The sequence below is a fragment of the Nyctereutes procyonoides genome, unplaced genomic scaffold, assembly GCF_905146905.1.
Source record: "Nyctereutes procyonoides isolate TBG_1078 unplaced genomic scaffold, NYPRO_anot_genome, whole genome shotgun sequence".
Taxonomy (NCBI): domain Eukaryota; kingdom Metazoa; phylum Chordata; class Mammalia; order Carnivora; family Canidae; genus Nyctereutes; species Nyctereutes procyonoides.
In genome coordinates, this window is record NW_026575128.1 from 15,050,194 (window position 1) to 15,069,441 (window position 19,248).

Below are 19,248 nucleotides of genomic sequence, written 5' to 3' on the forward strand. Positions count from 1 at the left end.
ATCCTGGGATGTACTCTTTCTCTTTATCCTATAGAAATCATCTCTCCCTTTAAGACTTTGCTCAAAGTCCACTCATTTCTCCCTAAAACTTTTTTTTTTTTTATTTATGATAGTCACAGAGAGGCAGAGAGGCAGAGACACAGGCAGAGGGAGAAGCAGGCTCCATGCACTGGGAGCCCGACGTGGGATTCGATCCCGGGTCTCCAGGATCGCGCCCTGGGCCAAAGGCAGGCGCCAAACCGCTGCGCCACCCAGGGATCTCATCTCCCTAAAACTTTTCCTGATTCTTTCTTTGCCATTGTTTGCTTTCCCCTCCTTGCCAGATTTGGTCATAGTGTTTCCTTCCATAGTGATCTTCTCATATGTAGTTGGGTTTTCTTTTTTTTTTTTTTCTTTTTGTACCTCTCTTATTACATATTATGCCATGTATTAAAGTTATTTTTGCTTTGGTTTCCCTATATTTTTAAAAGATTTTATTTATTTATTAATAATAATTATGAATTATTATTCATAGAGAGAGAGAGGCAGAGACACAGGCAGAGGGAGAACCAGGCTCCATTCCATGCAGGGAACCCAACGTGGGACTTGATCCTGGGTCTCCAGGATCACGCCCTGGGCTGAAGGCGGCACTAAACCACTGAGCCAGCGGGGCTGCCCTGGTTTCCCTATATTAATGTAAGCTTCCAGAGTAGACCCCAAACCCTGGAGTCAAAAGGCTTGGGTTAGGGATCCCTGGGTGGCGCAGCGGTTTGGCGCCTGCCTTTGGCCCAGGGCACGATCCTGGAGACCCGGGATCGAATCCCACATCGGGCTCCCGGTGCATGGAGCCTGCTTCTCCCTCTGCCTATGTCTCTGCCTCTCTCTCTCTCTGTGACTATCATAAATAAATAAAATTTAAAAAAAAAAAGGCTTGGGTTAAAAATCCAGGCTCTACCATTAACAGTTGAATAACTACAGGCAAATTATTTAGGCTTGATTTCCTCATATATAAATTTTTTTTTAAAGGATAGCAATGTTTCAGGATGTTGCAAGGTTCAAATGAGGTAACTATGAAAGTGCCTTATAAAACCAATTAGTTGCTGGTTAATATAGGGATAGTATTTTACTCATCTGTATATTCATGATCTCCCAGCAGTACTTTGTAGTTAGAAAGCACTTTGTAGATATTGACTGAAAGATTGGATAGGGGGAAAAAGAAACACATTTTATACCATCTAAAAAGCAAAGTGGAGGTAAATTTTCTTTTAAAAATACGTTTAAAAATGTATTTTAGAGCCTGTAGGAATGGCTAGAACTCTTGCTTCATGAATGGAATAATTTCTAAATGGCTTTTGCATTGTTTAATTATAACACCTCTTGCATCATCATCCTTTGTCACTAATTTGCTCAACAACTTATTTTCCATCCAGATTAGCTAGTCAAACATGTATTTCTGGTATGCCCCAAAGGAACAGAACTGGGCACTGGACTTTTGGAAATAGAAATAAAACAATAGACATACTACTTACCTGCTAATAAGTCAATTAAAGTTTTGGATAAGAAAATATTTCATTTTTTTAAACCAATAATTTATTGCAGTTGGCAGTACCAGGGACACTTTAAAAACAAACACAACTTTTTTTTTTAAAGATTTATTTATTAGGGGGAGAGAGAGAGCTAGAGAGAGCAAGCAGGGGGAGGGGCAAAGGGAGAGAATCCTCAAGCGGACTCCATGCTGAGCATGGAGCCCAATGCAGGACTTGATCCCAGGACCCTGAGATCGTGACCTGAGCCAAAATCAACAGCCAGATGCTCAATCTAACTGTGCCACCCAGGTGCCCCCAAAAAACTTTTTTCTGCTTATAAAATCAGTCTTCTTATAAACGAGGTGCCACCCAGGCGCTCCCAAAAACTTTTTTCTGCTTATAAAATATGTCTGCTTATAAACGAGACATACTCGTTAAAGAAATAGCTAATATTTCTGGGATGTTAAGTGTTACATGTATTTTCTTTTTTCATCCTTATGGCAACCTTCTGAGATATAGTCATTATTACTGCTATTTTATGTAAAAAGCTGAGAATTACATAAGATTTGAAAAGTGATTCTCCCACTTTTTATTTATACATGAGAGAGACACACACAGAGAGAGGCAGAGACATAAGCAGAGGGAGGGAGAAGCAGGCTTCATGCAGGGAGCCCGATGTGGGACTCAATCCCAGGACTCCAAGATCCATCACGCCCTGGGCGAAAGGCAGGTGCTCAACCACTGAACCACCCAGGCATCCTGGAGTAGCTTTTCCTAATGACCTTCCCACATCCAGATTATGAGTTGGCTTCTGGTTCTCTTTGTTAGCACTCTTTCCTTTTTTCTTTCCTTTTTTCATCGTAGCACATCTTAGAACATACAATTCTTCATTTATTTATTTATTTATTTTAGATTTTATTGATTTTTTGAGAGAGAGAAAGAACAAGTAGGCAGAGGAGCAGAGGGAGAGGGAGAAACACACTGAGCTGAGCAGGGAGCCAGACTCGGGGCTGATTCCAGGACCTCAGGATCATGACGTGAGCCATAGAGAGACACTTAACCAACTGAACTACCCAAGTGCCCCAGAATGTGAGGGTGTTTAGTTACCTATTTGACTCTTAGCCTTTGGAAGAGATTTTTCCCTGCACTTGGAGTGACTATTGGGCTGGGAAGCTGTCTCCCACATAGCAAGTTGGAACCTTTTCTCCCTTTCTATCCCTCTACCTACCATTTGCCACTAGAAGATACCCTTTGAGCTTGTAGTGTGCTTCCTTTAACTTTTGCTTGATTTATTCCTTATTCAGAGCCCAAGTGGTGTGCTAATATAGGCAGAATCGGTAGAATAAATGATTGGTTCATTTGAAGATACAGTTCCTTTGATATAAGTCACCTTAATTAGAAACTTAGTTTCTGGGGTAGCCCAGGTGGCTCAGTGGTTTAGCGCCGCCTTCAGTCCAGGGCCTGATTCTGAATATCTGGGATCGAGCCCCACATCGGGCTCCCCGCATGGGGCTTGCTTCTCCCTCTACCCTCTCCGCACACCCCCCCCCCATGTCTCTAATGAATAAATAAATAAAATCTTTAAAAAGAAAGAAAGAAAAGAAAGAAAGAAAGAAAGAAAAAGAAAAAAGAAAAGATAGAAGAAAGAAACTAGTTTCTTTTGGTTTCTATTTTCATTTTGTCCACTGTCAAGCCCCTATTCCTCAGATCTGGTTGGGAGGCAGGGTGTGTTTGTCTTCCTTAATGGATTGCTTTGTTTACTCTGAGCTCAATCACCAAGTGAATGTCAAAGATTCCTATGCGGATCTGCAGAGTGCAGGGTTATAGTAGATATGGGATAGCAGGCTGGGCGGAAAAGTGATTTTAATCATGAACTTAGGGATTTGGGGATAGGAAAGCAGACTGGATGGAGTGGTTAGGAACCCTGGCCTCATCTTAAATCATGTCTGTGACCATTGATTGTGAATAGAGCTTCACTGGGTAAAGGGAACAGTCTTAGTATTTCTTAGCTTATTTCTTTGAGAAGATTTATTCTACATATTTATCTTTTAATATTTACTTTATTTAAACAAATTTGTTTTTGATTATGAGATGTTTAATGGAACAGTTAAAAATCTGTGGGGAAAACTTAATCACACTATTTTGAATCTTTTGGGTAAACAGTCATTTTGATGTTTATAGTAGCTGATAGGGATTGAAAAACACTCCTGCCACTTCAGCTTTGTTAAGCAAACATATTCTTTAAGCAGTGAATGGGCTTTATACTAAATATCTATCTATGGAAAGTGTGAATGAAGAGCGGGAGATATCTTTATGGCTTCTTTAAGTTGTTGATAAAAGAAATACCTTCTGTAATTTCCAGAAGATCATCTCAGTTATATTTAAGTCATGTGATTTTGACCACTCTAAGGAATTTGCTAATAGGATGATAAGTATCCTCAGAGTTTTATATTACTGAGTGGCCAAATGCACTGTTTTGTATTTCATTTTATTTCCAATGCTACCATAGTATTTGCCACAAAGTAGGCATTATTATTATTATTTAAATAATTTAAAGTAATCTCCACACCCAAAATGGGGTTTGAACTCACAACTGTGAGATCAAGAGTTACACACCCTACCAACCGAGCCAGCCAGGTGCCCCCAATAGTAGGCATTATTAAGTATTTGTTTTGGAGGACACCTCAGTGGCTCTGTGGTTGAGCATCTGCCTTTGGCTCAGGGGGTGATCCCCGGTCCAGTCCAGGATGGAGTCCCACGCTGGGCTCCCTGCAGGGAGCCTGCTTCTCCCTCTGTCTATGTCTCTGCCTTTCTCTCTCTCTCTCTCTCTCTCATGAATAAATAAGTAAAATCTTAAAAAAATAAATATTTGTTTTGGATGGTACTTACCAGAAAAATTCTCTAAAAGCACACTTCTCTTTTGATCTTAAATTGCATTAATGTCTGAATTGGGATAGCTTCTTTTTTTGGGGGTGGGGGATAGCTTCTAATAAGAGAGAACTTAAAACCTGCTTGCATTTATATAAATGTATTTAATCATTCATTTGTTCATTCAACAATTTATTGTTCACTGGACGCTGGGCTCTTAAAGTTGAGAAAAACCTGGTCCCTGCCATCAAGGTTATAGTACAATGTGATAAGCAATAGTAGCAATACGTACAGGGGGCTAAAGTGGCACAAAGTATAAAATGGGGTATTAGGAAATGCTTTAGAAAATAAAAGACTTGAGCTAGGTTTAGAAGGATGAATTAACAGAGCTCTGAAGGGGACGAAGAGTATCCTGAGCAGTAGATAAGCATATATGAAGGCAGAGAGAGTGGAATGTTTAAATATGCTGAAACACATTTTGAATTCCCTTTCTCTTTGGTTCAGTTCATTACTACTGACTGTTTCAGTCAGGCAAGCCCTGGTGGACCTCCTGAACAGTGGCAAACTCAGGCTTTGGCAGATGTGGGGATATATGCCTATAGTGGCTGCAGAACCTCCAGCTGAGAACAGGGGGCTCCTTTGGAGCGCAAGCCTCCCACAGGGCGCTCTTGGGATGCCTGTCCTGAAATTACCCAGGGCAGTAACAAAGCTTTCTTTTCTTCTTCAAACCAAGCCAGCAGGATGGGATGTCTGCTAGCCTTTGTGTTTGGAGCCGACCAAAAAACATACAGTGGCTAGCACAATGGCATTGTTGGGCTTCAGTGAAAACTAGGTTGGGGCCCAAGGCCCTCATATGTAGAGGGCTTATCCAAAGAACAGAGGTTTGACAAGTCACTGATTTGGCTATTTGACATTGATGCTGGTTTCTGATGTGTTTCTGGCTTACTGATGGCACATGAGATGGTAGGATCTCTCCCTCTTGCTTCTCTGAACACCTGAATTTGGAATCTCTGAGTGGCCTTTCTTTTCCTTTAGTTCTCATATTTACCACTCAGTTGCTATACCCTTTAGATTCTGTCTCAGCATATTCTAACTCTAGCCCACCTTTTCATGCCTATAATAATAGCAGTGTAAGCTGGGAATTTGGTCACCTCTCCTCTGGACTGTTGCAGTAGCCTCTAAACCTTCTGCTAGTTCCTCCTCTATCCTGCTACCAGCATGATCTTTCTAAAATGTAGTTCGGGACATGTATTAGTTTCCTAGGGCTGCCATAACAAAGCACCACAATGTGGGTGGCTTATAACAACAGAAATTGATTATTTTACAGTTCTGACGGTTGGAAGTCCAAAATCGAAGTGTTGGCAGGGCCATGTTCTCTCTCTGAAAGCTCTGGGGGAAGATCCTTCCTTGTCTCTTCCTAGCTTTTGGTGGTGTTTCTTGGCTTATAGATGTGCCACTCACATCTCTGCCTCCCTTAACACATAACATTTTCCCTGTGTGTCTGTGTCTCTTTTTGTAAAGATACCAATCTTACTGGATTAAGTGTCTACCCTACTTCAGTATGATCCCATCTTTATTTGATTTTCCATCTGCAAAGACTCTGTTTCCCAGTAAGGTCACGTTTACAGTTACCAGGGGCTAGGGCTTGAGCATATCTTTTGGGGAGACGTAATTCAACACATGCCAGATCATAGTATACTTTACTTATACATTTTTAGTGCTCCTGTGATCTGACAAATTAACTATAGGTGTTTCATTGTGATGTTCCAGAACTTCTCTAAAAAAATTATATATTTATAATAATAACAGCAATAGATAACTAACATATACCAAGAACTTTCTTTGACATTTTTCTAAGCATTTTTACACTTCAAGTAATTGAGTCTTCATAATTCTATAGGTTAGGTACTAATCTTTTGGGGGAGCATTAGATACTATTCTTATTTCTACTTTATAGATGAATATTAAAGAAATTGAATGACCAACCTAGTGTCAGAGGTGAGATTCAATCCTAAGGAGCCTAACTCTGTAGTATGTAGGCTTAACCACTATACTGTACCATCCATCTTTTCTTTTTAGCTTCATCCTTTCTCTCTACTTATACCTTATTCAGGAAAAAGAAAAAAAAATGACTACTAATCTCTTCATTTTATCGTTGTGTTCCTTTTGCACAGTGTCTTTCTTATCCCCAGTCCTACATGTTGGCTTCCATGAAATGGAACTGAATCCTTAACAGGGAGTGATTAGTCAGGCCGATGTAGGGATGGGGGAGGAGTGTTCCAGGTAAAAGTACCAGCAGTGTGTGCAAATGTGCAAGTAGGAAGGGGTCAGACCTTTATAAGCAAGAGTGAAAGGCTTTATATTCCATGTTAAGTAAGGGTTGTGGGTTTTATCCTAACAGTAATAGGGCATCATTGAATAATTTTAACAGGGGATTAGCTTCAGGTTGGCATTTCAGAAGGAGTATTTTGGCTGTATTATGGAAAATGGATTGGAATGAGGGCTAAGTCTAGTCAAGATACAAAAAAGGGACAAGCAGACTAGTTAGAAAGCCAATAGAATAACCCAGGGAAGGGGTGATGAAATAAGATATTGATAGTAGGGAGAATGAGTCGTGTCCTAGGAGCTAAACATTATACTGGACATACTTTGTATGCTTTATTTCTTTTAATTACTCCCTGCCTTTAATTAAGCACGAAATCCTGTTGCTTTTACCTCTAAGAAGTCTCCAGATATTAACCTCCTTTCCATTCTTGCTGTCATTGTCTTATTCAGCTCTTCCCACATGAATGATTCCAGAAGCCTCCTAACTGTTTTCCTGGCTTCAATCCCTGACTTTTCCATACAGTTTTTACATTACTGTTAGAATGATATTCTCTATATAGGATATACATTACTGCCTTGTGTGATAAGAAAATTGTTAGTTGATTATCACCTTGACCGGACTGTGAACAAAGGACAGGGACTGGCCCCACTTAGCTTTGTGTTTTCACATAATAGATTTTCAGTGTTTGTGTAGGTGGATGGATAGAGAGATGGATGGATCTTCCTTAGGACAGCCCTGCTAATTAAGTAGTAGCAAATGATCTGTTAGTTAGATAGCAGCACATTTATCTGCCTTGGGTAAATGCCCTAACTTCAGGCCAGTTGGGTAGATTTTTCAAAAAGGAGTAATAATTCTTACAGTTGATATTTTCTTCAGAGCCTCTGAATATGCCTTTGAACCACTATTCGGGGACAAGCTTGCTGGTTGCAGGTATCAGTCCATTGATAATTCAAAGTTAAAAAAAAAAAGCAAGCATTTTGTCATCTTATTCTGATTGGTCATGATTGGGTGAGGCCACTGTAGCTGACTAAACTCAGCAGGAATTAGGAACAAGAGCCCTGGATGTAGGGAGTGTTGCCTCATGGAGAGATAAGGTTGCCTAATGCTGTTCCAGAATATTCTCTATATGGGTATGTTTATCTATCTGTCTCTGAGTTGGTGCCATAAGAACCTATGGGGATATATGGGAAGAACTATTTTCTCAGCCTACACAACTCCCAGCTATCTTTTAGTATCCAACTTAGATGTTACCTCCTCTCAAATTTTGCAAATTCAGGGAGAGTCACTTTCTACTTTCAAACCTCAAGTATTTACCTCTGATAAGGGTTATTGGTATTATTTACTTATATCTGTTATCTTTCAGTGGACTTCTTTAAGGTATAAACTGTTATTCCCACATTTCATATACCCACATTTACTATGTGTAACAGACTCTTCTAATCCCAGAAGGAAAATAATGTTGATGTAAACTGACAGGTTCTTACTGTCATATGGGGGTGACAGGAAATGGAGAAGTGCTCACTGAATGGTTGTAGAAATAACTTTAATTGATATTCCTGAGTGGAGAACTGAGTGTCCACTAATCAGAACCTGTGGCAATTGTTTTTATGGTGATAACATACGATTTTTTTGCATACATAATATTGTTTAGCCTCCAACACACACTTATTTATTGACTACCTTTTGGGAAAAAAGTCTTTAATGAAATCAAGTGTCAAACACAAATTGGATGGTAGAAACTCTGTTGTAATATTTTATTATACCATGAGTTGGAAAGGCAGGTTTTGGTGTAAAGTTGGGGAACCAGTCACTGAGAGGTACTCAGGTACCTCTAACACTTGATTGGCTGACATTATAGTTTTCTGAGCTTGACAGTTTAAAAGGACAACCATTAAAATGTAAAAACTTCTCTCTCTCATGGATGATTTAAATGCATTGCCAGTGTCTTAGGTTGTTTTGAAGAGCTGCTCAAGGGAGTGGTCTGGAAGAAAACACAGTGAAGCCGCTATTAACCTCATCCTGGGAAGTTGAATGTGCAAGCACAGATCTTGCTTCTGCTTCCCACACAGGGATTTGTTCAGAGGACACACCAACTGAGCCTGCACTGGGAGTTGCTTTTGGGGAAGTGAACGTCCCAACTAATGGGCACACAGAGTGTGTAGCAATTTAGAAATCTTCCTTGTTGGCAGATCTCACACTTCCTTTCCTCATACACGCAAAGGTCTTGAGACATTCAGAAGTTGTGGTTTCTGAAGGCCCCAGAGGCTTATCAGCCCCTTCTAAAAATATTCACCAAAGGCAGGCAAGAGAGACAGGTTGTAACAGTAAACTCCATTTAGTTTCCCTCTCTGGTCCTGGTTTGTGCTTCTTCCATCTTGCTTGGGAAAACCAGAGCCTATTAATGGTGTGATTCCTTACCTTGCCTCACCTTTCTCCTCTGCCCTCCCCCTTCTGCCTGGATTGATGGATTTCTCAGGTCTTCAGAGACATTCTAAAAAGGGTAAATATGTGTGGTATGCCTGGGTGGCTCAGCGGTTGAGCGTCTGCCTTTGGCTCAGGGTGTGATCCCGTGGTCCTGGGATCAAGTCCCACATTGGGTTCCCGACATGGAGCCTGCTTCTCCTTCTGCCTCTCTCTGTGTCTCTCATGAATAAAGAAATAAAATCTTAAAAAAAAAAAGAAAAGAGTATATATGTATGTTTCTGAACCAGAATCAGGAGTCCTGGCTTAGCCTGGCCCAGAGAGAATGCAAATACAACCTTTTCGTTGTAATTTTTTCTGCTTGGCCCTCAGTTGGAAAACTTCAGTGGCTCCTGAAGTCAGGCCTTCCATGTCACATTGTCATCATATCAAAGAAGTGAACCACCATCATTTCAGATCTTTCTGACCCTCAGAACTAAAGAAATTTGCATGATTAGATGTCTGCTATATTGCCCCCAAGTACCTTGGAGTTTGCGAGTTCAGTTTCTTTTTAGCTAATGGGCTCCTCAAATATGAACCATGGACAGATTCAACTAAAGAGGTGAAAGGTGCTGTGTTAATGCTGCCATTATGCCTCCTTTTGAGATTTCCAAGATGGATTATCAAGCAGAATGAAGCAGATTGACAGGTTTCCCTTTTGAGAAGTTAGGTGTATTTTTAGCCCTTTCCTCTGGGCCTGATGCGCCTCATGCAAGGATGTGAAGTCCTGCATTGTGCTGCCCCCAACTGGTGCTTTTTGGTGCTTATGTTACCATATCATGACATCTCAGATGATAATGGCACTTAAATTTTTGCTAAGCCCTTTTACATTTTTGTATTAGATTCTCATAATGACATTGTGAGTTATGTGGATCAGGAATTATAATATCTATTTTATAGGTGGGAACACTGGTTGGATAGCTTCATTAGTTGATTTGCCCAAAGGTAGTTGTTTAGAGGTCAAATTGGACTAAAATTCAGATATCTTGCCTGCTATCCCTTTAGGTTCCCTAGTCTTTAGAAAATTCAGTATCACCCCCCAAAAAAAATCGGTATTAAGAGCTTAATTTTAGGCTTAGAGGAATTTTCTATTTTTCTCTCATGGAAGGAAAAGGTAGATAATAATATATCACGTAAGGTTTGAATAAATTCATGACCTAATTGGCAGAAATTTTTGAGCTCCTGTTCTGTATGAGGCTCTTTGACTCAGATGCTGTGATCTGTAGCTGATGTTAGGTTAGCTAACAGGTAAAGAACATGGACTCTGGGCCAAACTGCCTGGGTTTAAACCCTGGCTCTTAACTTTTAACTGCCTCTTATAAAATGAGAATAATAGTATAATTATTTCATTAGTTTATGTGCAGAGTGAATGAGATAATTAATGTACAGTTCTTAGACTAGTACCTGGACAGAGTAAGCACTCTGTGAATATTAGCTGTTCCTATTGGTTGTTTTGTTGCTATTGTTGTTATTATTACTCTTACACTTATTATCATCTCTATATAAATACATTTTTTGCTTTTTTTTAAGCAAAGCAGCGCTTCATGGGTATATGGAAATGATGAAAAGCCAAATTTATTGGAAGAGTACATCTGCACATAGTTTCTCTATAGCCTTATCTTCTGCTCTTCTGTTCACTTTGGTCTTACTCTAGTCTTTATCATAGTTTCCTGTGACTTAGTTGTAAGTCCAGTGGACACTTTTTGTGCTCACCTTACTATTTTTTTAAGATTTTATTTATTTGTTCATGAGACACACAGAGAGAGAGGGAGAGACACACAGGCAGAGGGAGAAGCAGGCTCCATGCAAGGAGCCCAATGTGGGACTTGATCCCAGAACTCCAGGATCAGGCCCTGGGCTGAAGGCAGGCCCTAAACCGCTGAGCCACCCAGGCGTCCCATTCGTGCTCACCTTACTTGATCTGTATAGCACTTGATACTTCTGGTCATTTCCGCTTTGGAATGTTCTCCTTGGCTTCTACGGTAACATTCTTGCTTGGTTCTTCCTTTGCCTGCTCCTTTAAATGTTACCACTCCTTAAGATTCTGTTAATTTCTCACCTTATGTTAACCCCTGGACAACTTCCATGACTTGACTTCTGTGACCACTTCATCTCAGTGTTACTGCCTCCTAATTGTTGGTCTCTACCTCAGACTTTGTTCCTAAATTTTAGGCTCTTTTTAAGACATCTCCACCTTGGCTGTCCCACAAGTCCTTTAACTCAACATATCCTCACTGACCTCACTCTTTTAACCATGCTGCTGCTTCTAAAACCTGCCCTTCTCTCTATTTTGTAGATATTTAATAATGGCATCCAGGGACCAATAGCCCAGGATCAACCTAGAGATTTTCATTGCACTAATCCCCCCGATCCAGACAGTCATCAAGTTTTGTGTTTGTGTGTTGTTGTTTTAACTCTGCCATATAAGCCATGTCTTGAATCTTACTCTGTTCCAGTGTTTCCACTATTACCTTAACTGGGGCACCCTTCTTTTACCAGGATTATTGCAATAATTCACTGTTTACCCTTCTCCTTACTCTCCATCTAAGGCATTGATCATACCATTGCTTAAATAATCTTTTCTTTGAAAAGCAAAGATGAAGATTTTGCTCTTCTGCTTAAAAGGCTTATTTTGTTCCAACAGGATAAAGTCCATATATCTTAGCAAAGCATATTGGCTTCACCAAGTTTCTACTGTTTGCATACTCTGACTATATTGAGTGTATTAGTCTCCTGAATATACCATGCTCTTAATCTATAACTTTGCATATACTGCTCCCTCTATATGGATTGTCTTTCTTTTCCGCTCCCCCAGGTCATCCTTTTGATTCCCTTATTTCCTTTGTATAGCTTCCTCTGACATACCCAGATTGATTTTCTAACCTTATTCTCTGCACTCATGGCACTGTCATACTTGTACAAAGCTATATTTTAGCATTTACTACATGATATTGTTTGTGCCCCTTAATAGATTGTCATCTCCTCAAAGGAAGGGTCTTTGTATGCAGCACCTACCATAGTACCTGCAAAATAAGCCTTGAGCAACTTAAAAAAAATGTTTTTTAATGTAGAATCTTTATCCTCTAATGGTTTCACCACCAGCCTAAATGTACCTGACAGATGATGGCTGAGTTTTTCCCTTTGTTTTGCAGTATATCAACTCTGGAAACCTGGAACAATTGCTAGACAGTAACCTGCATTTGCCGTGGACTGTGAGGGTGAAACTGGCTTATGATATAGCAGTGGGTCTCAGCTACCTTCACTTCAAAGGCATTTTCCATCGGGACCTCACATCTAAGGTATGAAGGCATCGCTTGCACAACTCTTTGAGACACTGTCTTCCATTTCCAAGAGAGCTCTGTTAAGAAAGCAATAATTAGGGCAGCCCAGGTGGCTCAGCAGTTTAGCACTGCCTTCAGCCCAGGGCGTGATCCTGGAGACCCAGGATCAAGTCCCGCATTGGGCTCCCTGCATGGAGCCTGCTTCTCCCTCTGCCTGTGTCTCTGCCTCTCTCTGTCTCTCATGAATAAATAATAAAATAAAATCTTAAAAAAAAAAAAAAAGGAAAGAAAGAAACCAATCATTAGGGACGCCTAGGTGGCTGTCAGTTAAGTGACTGTCTTCAGCTCAGCTCATGATCCCAGGGGCCTGGGATGGAGCCCTATGTTGGCTCCCTGTACAGGGGGGAGCCTGCTTCTCCCTCTTCCTGCCCCCTCCCCCGCTTGTGCCCTCTCTTGCTCACTCTCTTTCTCTCTCTCTAAAAGGACTAAATAAATTTTTTTTTTTAAAAAAAGGAAGCCAAGGGATCCCTGGGTGGCTCAGCAGTGGAGTGTCTGCCTTCAGCTCAGGGCGTGATCCTGGAGTACCGGGATCGAGTCCCACATCGGGCTCCCTGCATGGAGCCTGCTTCTCCCTCTGCCTGTGCCTCTGCCTCTCTCTCTCTCTCTGTGTGTCTCTCATGAATAAATAAATAAAATCTAAAATAAATAAATAGAAATAAATAGAGAAGGAAACCAATCATTAATGAGCTTTGAAATGATGGAAATCTCTTATAGATTTAACATTTAATCACAGAGGTTAGGGATGCCTGGATTGCTCAGTGGTTAAAGCATCTGCCTTAAAAAAAAAAAAAAAAGGCACCTGCCTTTGGCTTAGGTTGTGATCCTGGGGTCCTGGGATTGGGTCTTGCATCGGGTACCCTGCAGGGAGCCTGCTTCTCCCTCTGCCTGTGTGTCTCTGCCTCTCTCTGTCTCTCATGAATAAGTAAATAAAATCTTTAAAAAACTATAATAATAATCAGAGAATACACCTTACTACTCAGTGCAGCTAGTCCTTAGAAAGCCAATATTGGCTCACAGCAGGTACCTTTCAGTGCTGAGCCAGGCAACACGTACATCTTAGGAATCTTGGTGCTTGACTCCAGTGTGAATGAGTGTTGCAGGAGCAGTTGACAAGGGACGGTTAAGAGATTCCTGCCTATAGGAGTGGTGGTGGTCAAGCCAACTGGGAGCCTGTGGCTTAGAGCTCTCTCATGGCCTCCACGAGGTATCTCTTAACTGAGAGCAAGAGTCCACTGGCTTGTCATTTGAGTGCAGGGCTTGAGGGGCCACGACGTACTGACCCATTTTCTGCCCGTTGGATTGAGTTTCTGCCCTTCTGCCAGTTTTTCTTTGGCATCAGCTAGTCTCTTGCTGTCCAAATTGCTCTGTGACCAGGTTAGAAAGGGGTTGCTTTTAGAGGAAGTTGGCCTTGCTACAAGGCAGGCACTTGAGGGCCAAGTGGCCCAGGACAGCACCATGACAAGGCTTATATAAATAGTACTGTTTGATCATTGATGTGGGAACTATAAACCCCCTGACATGACTTCTGTGCAAGAGCAGATTTAAAGTCTAGGCAGGGCAGCCCAGGTGGCTCAGTGGTTTAGCGCCACCTACCTTCAGCCCAGGGCGTGATCCTGGAGACCTGGGATTGAGTCCCGCGTCGGGCTCCCTGTGTGGAGCCTGCTTCTCCCTCTGCCTGTGTCTCTGCCTCTCTCTCTCTCTCTCTCTCTCTCTCTCTCTCTCTCTCTCTCTGTGTGTGTGTGTCTCTCTCTCATGAATAAATAAAATCTTAAAAAAAAAGTCTTCTGGGGAGCTAGAGAGGAGTTTTGTCCTTGCCCAAGAATAGCTGTCATTTCATTTTTCATCCTGAACACCTACAGGTGCATACATACAGCCATGCATACACAGATTCCTGCACCCCTTCTGTCATGAATACAAAGTTTGCAGAGGTGACACAAGCGAACTGTACTCTCAGACCCAATAAGGCCTAGAACAGTAAGTCCTTGGCTACCTCACACTACAGTGGTTCCGGTGTTCCAAACAACAGTACTCCCCCTAGCCATTGGTTTATAAACTACTACAGAGAAAAGAGCTTTGGGGAAGTGACTGTAGGGCCCCTGGGTGTGGCAGGGCCATTTGTAGTCATCTGCACTGTTACTGAAGCAGCATTAAGATGGCAAGTGGGGGCTCAACCAGTTGGGTGTCTGACTCAAGTCGTGATCTAATGGGTCATCAGATTGACCAGATGGTGAGAACAAATGACATGGCAACCTGAGGACAGGTTGGGAAGTGCACTATAAAGAATCTCAAGTTTGGGGGATCCCTGGGTGGCTCAGTGGTTTGGCGCCTGCCTTCGGCCCAGGGTGTGATCCTGGAGACCCGGGATTGAGTCCCGCATTGGGCTTCCTGCATGGAGCCTACTTCTCCCTCTGCCTATGTCTCTGTCTTTCTCTTTCTCTGTGCCTCTCATGAATAAATAAATAAAATCTTAAAAAAAAAAAGAATCTCAAGTTCAAGAAAAACAAGTGGGTTTTATAAGCCAGACTATCCAGTTGGAGAGATTGTCCGTGTTCATTGCCTTTAAATCATCTCTGAACTTCTGGTAGTTTTCTCTGAATGTTTCAGCCTCATTGTAACGGTGTTGCAAGGATTAGGGAGAGAGTTGTATGTCCACACCAAAGCAGGCGCTCCCAGGAGACCTGTGTGGTGGTGACAGTGACCATAAGAATGAGAAGTCCCAAGGGATAAATAAAGCTAAAGGGACAGAATAGGACTTTGAAGTTTCCAAATGGTCTCATTGCCAACTTTGAATCTGAGTTTGTTTTTTGTGGTTTTTTGGTTTGTTTTTGTTTTTTTGAATCTGAGTTTGATTTCTTTAAGGACTGTAAGAGGTTTACTTCTATTTTCGTAGTGTACACCTCATATTGTGTGATCTGTTGTGCTGTGTCTCCCACGAGTATGCAAGTTTCTCAAATGCACTTCTTCCTCACCTTTGTATTCCTAGCACCTAGCACAGAGCCTGCCAGGGCAGGGACTTCTGGCCTTCTTTCAGAGAATGCATTTGATAGCACAGAGGCCAAAACATCTGCTTGAGAACTTAGATTTTGAGTCCTAAATCCAGTTTGTTCCACTTCTCCAAATGCCTTGAGGGCTCTTGGGACCATACTATGCCCAGTCTGTAAGGTAGGTTCTGTCCTTGACTTCACAGGAGCCATCAACCTGGGCTTCTCAGATCAGAGATGACAGGAGGGACTTACAGTAGTGAAACATGTTCGGGTGGGTAAGCGAGGGCAGAGAGAAGCAGATACTTTTTCCAAGTGATCCTGAGCCTTATAGTAGAAGCAAAAAGGATCCCTAATTTCCTATCAGAGTGACTCCTAAAAATAGTGTTGCCTTTGCAGGATTCACATGTCAATGGTCGCTGCCACACTACTTTCAAGAGTGAAAAGTCGGGACACCTTGGTGGCTCAGCAGTTGAGCATCTGCCTTTGGCTCGGGGCGTGATCCCGGGGTCCTGGGATCAAGTCCTGAATTGGGCTCCCTGCATGAAGCCTGCTTCTCTAGGAGTATGGATTATGAATTGTTACCTCTATTCTTGGTTATTGGGTTTTGATTTTTGGTTTTTCATGGACTCCAAAGAGGCGACTCTGGTGATTGTACCAGAGTGAAAAGCTCATTCAGCTATGGTCTTAGGCTATACCACACATTTAGGGAGGGGGAAATGCCAATCTTCAGAGACGGAAGAGAGCATGAATTAGGAAGAGAGTTGAATGCTGGACAGATGTAGATATAAGAGTGTTAAGACACTGTAGTGTTTTTTTTTTTTTTAAGATTTTATTTTTTTATTTGACAGAGAACACAAGAAGGGAGAACAGGAGAGGGAGAATCAGGCTCCCTGAGTAGGGAGCCTGATGTGGGGCTCCATCCAGGACCCAGGCTCAGGACCTGAGCTGAAAGGAAGTGCTTAACTGACTGAGCCACCTAGATGCCCCTCTTTTTTGTTTGTTTGTTTTATAATGAGAACTATCAATAGCTTTTTGGAACCATTCATATTGTGCTATTAGAAAAAATAGTATTGGGGACACCTGGGTGGCTCAGTGGTTGAGCGTCTGTCTTTGGCTCAGGGTGTGATCCCGGGATTCCAGGATCAAGTCCTGCATCAGGCTCCCCGTGAGGAGCCTGCTTCTCCCTCTGCCTATGTCTCTGCCTCTCTCTCTCTCATGAATGAATGAAGAAAGAAAGAAAACATAGTATGGCAGACATGGAAATTACTGGAACCCAGTCTTTACCATCGATGGGCTCTAGTTAGAGTCCAGAGTTAGTCTAGTTGGAGAGACAGTTATGTGAAGATTACTACATAAGAGCTGTGGTAAAGATATAGGATCACAGGGTGGGATAGATGGCAAGGGATGGGACACGTTGCAGCAAACCAGATAATCTTTTAGGAGGCTTAAACCATAGCAGCCCCTGGAGCATTTAGGAGGGGAGGGCATTTCAGTCTCTGATCTCCTTGTGCTGTGAAAAGAACCTCTTAACCTTTCTTGAGATGTAGAGTCAATACTTCTCTCTGATCCTAACTGGATTTACGGAGTGGATTGGTTGAGGGTGAGGGGAAAGAGGTAATGGCACATCAAAAGCCATTTTGTTGTTGTTGCAGAGATTCCTTTAGCTTGGAAGTAACATTAACAAATGGACTTGGCATTTCTCTACCCAGGTGGTTTTATTCAGTGCTAATACTGACTGTGCCGCTGTCCTAGGAGACCTAGGAACTGGTCTCAGGTGTCTACTCGGGCCCAGTTTTGAAGGATTTGTGTTGGCTTCCAGAAGTGCATTCATGGCCACCCTTTTGAGTCTCTTGTCAGCTCAGTTCCCACAAGTGGAGAGTTGAATGTGCAATTATCTACCCAACTTTCATATAACAAACTTTTGCTAAGCCCTTTCTGTGTGTGTCTGTGCAGGTTTGAGACACAGAGATGAATGGGATCATTCTGTCACTGAAGAGGCAAACACAGAAGTCTCCCTGCTATAGTGTGAAGAATTATAATAGGGCAGAGGACACAGAGGAATGAGAGCCAGGCAGCAGTAGTGCCTAGGCTCCTTTTTGAACCTGAAAATTAGGAACCTCTCACTTCAGGGAAGTCTGTTTGAGCCTCTGTTATGTATGCTGCTTACTCTAGGCAAGGATTTTTTTTTTTTTTTTAAAGAAGGAGCGAGTAGGGGAGTGAGGGAGAGAAAGAGAGAATCTTAAGTAGGCTCCATGCCCAGCATGGTGCCTGACCTGGGGCTTGATCTCAGAACCCTGAGATCATGGCCCCGAAAGCAAGTTGGACACTTAACTGAGCCACCCAGGTGCCCAAGTACAGTTTTGAATAAAGCATTCTTCATCCTCTATGTAATGGACCTTGTACCCCACACAGCCTGAAAATTGATCTGGCTTCTTCAGAACCCCACAGTGGTCTGAGCTTCATATTTTGTACTCTGTAGCCACATAGTCTGTACTGGGGCCATGTCCATGTTGGATGAGAAATGTAAGCCTTGTTCTAGATGCCTTTGGAATAGCCAGCATTTGAGCTAGTGACTGGGGTCCCAAATGCAGGGGTCTTGGTATTGCACACAGTGCTGCCTTCCCCCTGGGGCTGGCCCCTGCTGCTGTCTTAAAACTACACTGCTCCTGCCATAGCTTTGCTGTCCCCAGGGGAAAGCTTTTCAGCCTCTTTCTGGAGAAGGCAGAGTCATGTGAGAACCCTTTAGAATTAGGAGACCCGGGACTTTACCACTTAGAGCTGTAAGTTTCATTTTTCTTCTCTTTTTTTTTATTTTTATTTTTTTCATTTTTCTTCTCTTAAATGGAAAAATCTCAGATCTGCACACCTGACAATGTTGTTCTGAAGAACCATTGGAGGGGTAGCCCTGGTGGCGCAGCGGTTTAGCGCCACCTGCAGCCCAGGGCATGATCCTGGAGACCCAGGATCGAGTCCCACGTCGGGCTCTCTGCATGGGGCCTGCTTCTCCCTCTGCCTGTGTCTCTGCCTCTCTCTCTGTCTCTATGAGTAAATAAATAAAATCTTTAAAAAAAAAAAAGAAGAACCATTGGGATTGTGTTTGTGAAGGATGTTTTGTAATTCTTAGGGTGCCGTATAGATAGAAGTGGGCAATCTTTCTCTTACCCAGGGGGCTAGGAAGTATTCTCTGGGCCATCTCCCTCTTAAGACATCACCGCTTTCCTAAAGCTTATGGTCTATGGCCATCGGAGACACTATGCAAGCACTTTCATACCACATGGTAGATGCTAAGGTTACAGAGAGGACAATGCATAGGATGCTTTTTACAAAGGTATTTAACCCAACTGAGGGTTAAATATGAGCAGGCTTCTTGCAGGAGATGGTGGCTGAGCTGAATCTTGAAAATGGAATTCCACTTATTAGTAAGTTGTGTGTGTGCACGCACATGCATGTGCACATACTGGGGGTTTTGTGGGGGGGGGGCTTTTAAATAGGGGAGTAACACAGATTTACATTTTACTAAGGTCATGTGGCAGGAATGAGGAAGGTGGATTATGGAGATCAAGCCTGGACCAAGCCAGAGAGACCAGTTAGAAGAGCATTGTTATATTCAGGGGAAGAATGAGGAGGACCTAGACTAACGCAACGGTAGTGGGGATGAAGAGGGAGGGGCTGACTTGAAATTTATTTATTTATTTATTTATTTATTTATTTATTTATTTATTTATTTATTTATTTATTTATTTATTTATTTTTAATTTATGATA

At 42.1% G+C, this 19,248-nt stretch overlaps 1 protein-coding gene across 1 annotated transcript in view; it reads left to right on the top strand.

Moving 5' to 3' along the window:
- TESK2 (testis associated actin remodelling kinase 2) overlaps positions 1-19,248 on the top strand; it is a 135,051-nt gene that overhangs the window by 108,562 nt on the left and 7,241 nt on the right. The window contains exon 5 of the mRNA XM_055341690.1: positions 12,312-12,458. Within this exon, the coding sequence (XP_055197665.1) occupies positions 12,312-12,458 (147 nt within the window). The remainder of the gene's footprint in view (positions 1-12,311; positions 12,459-19,248) is intronic.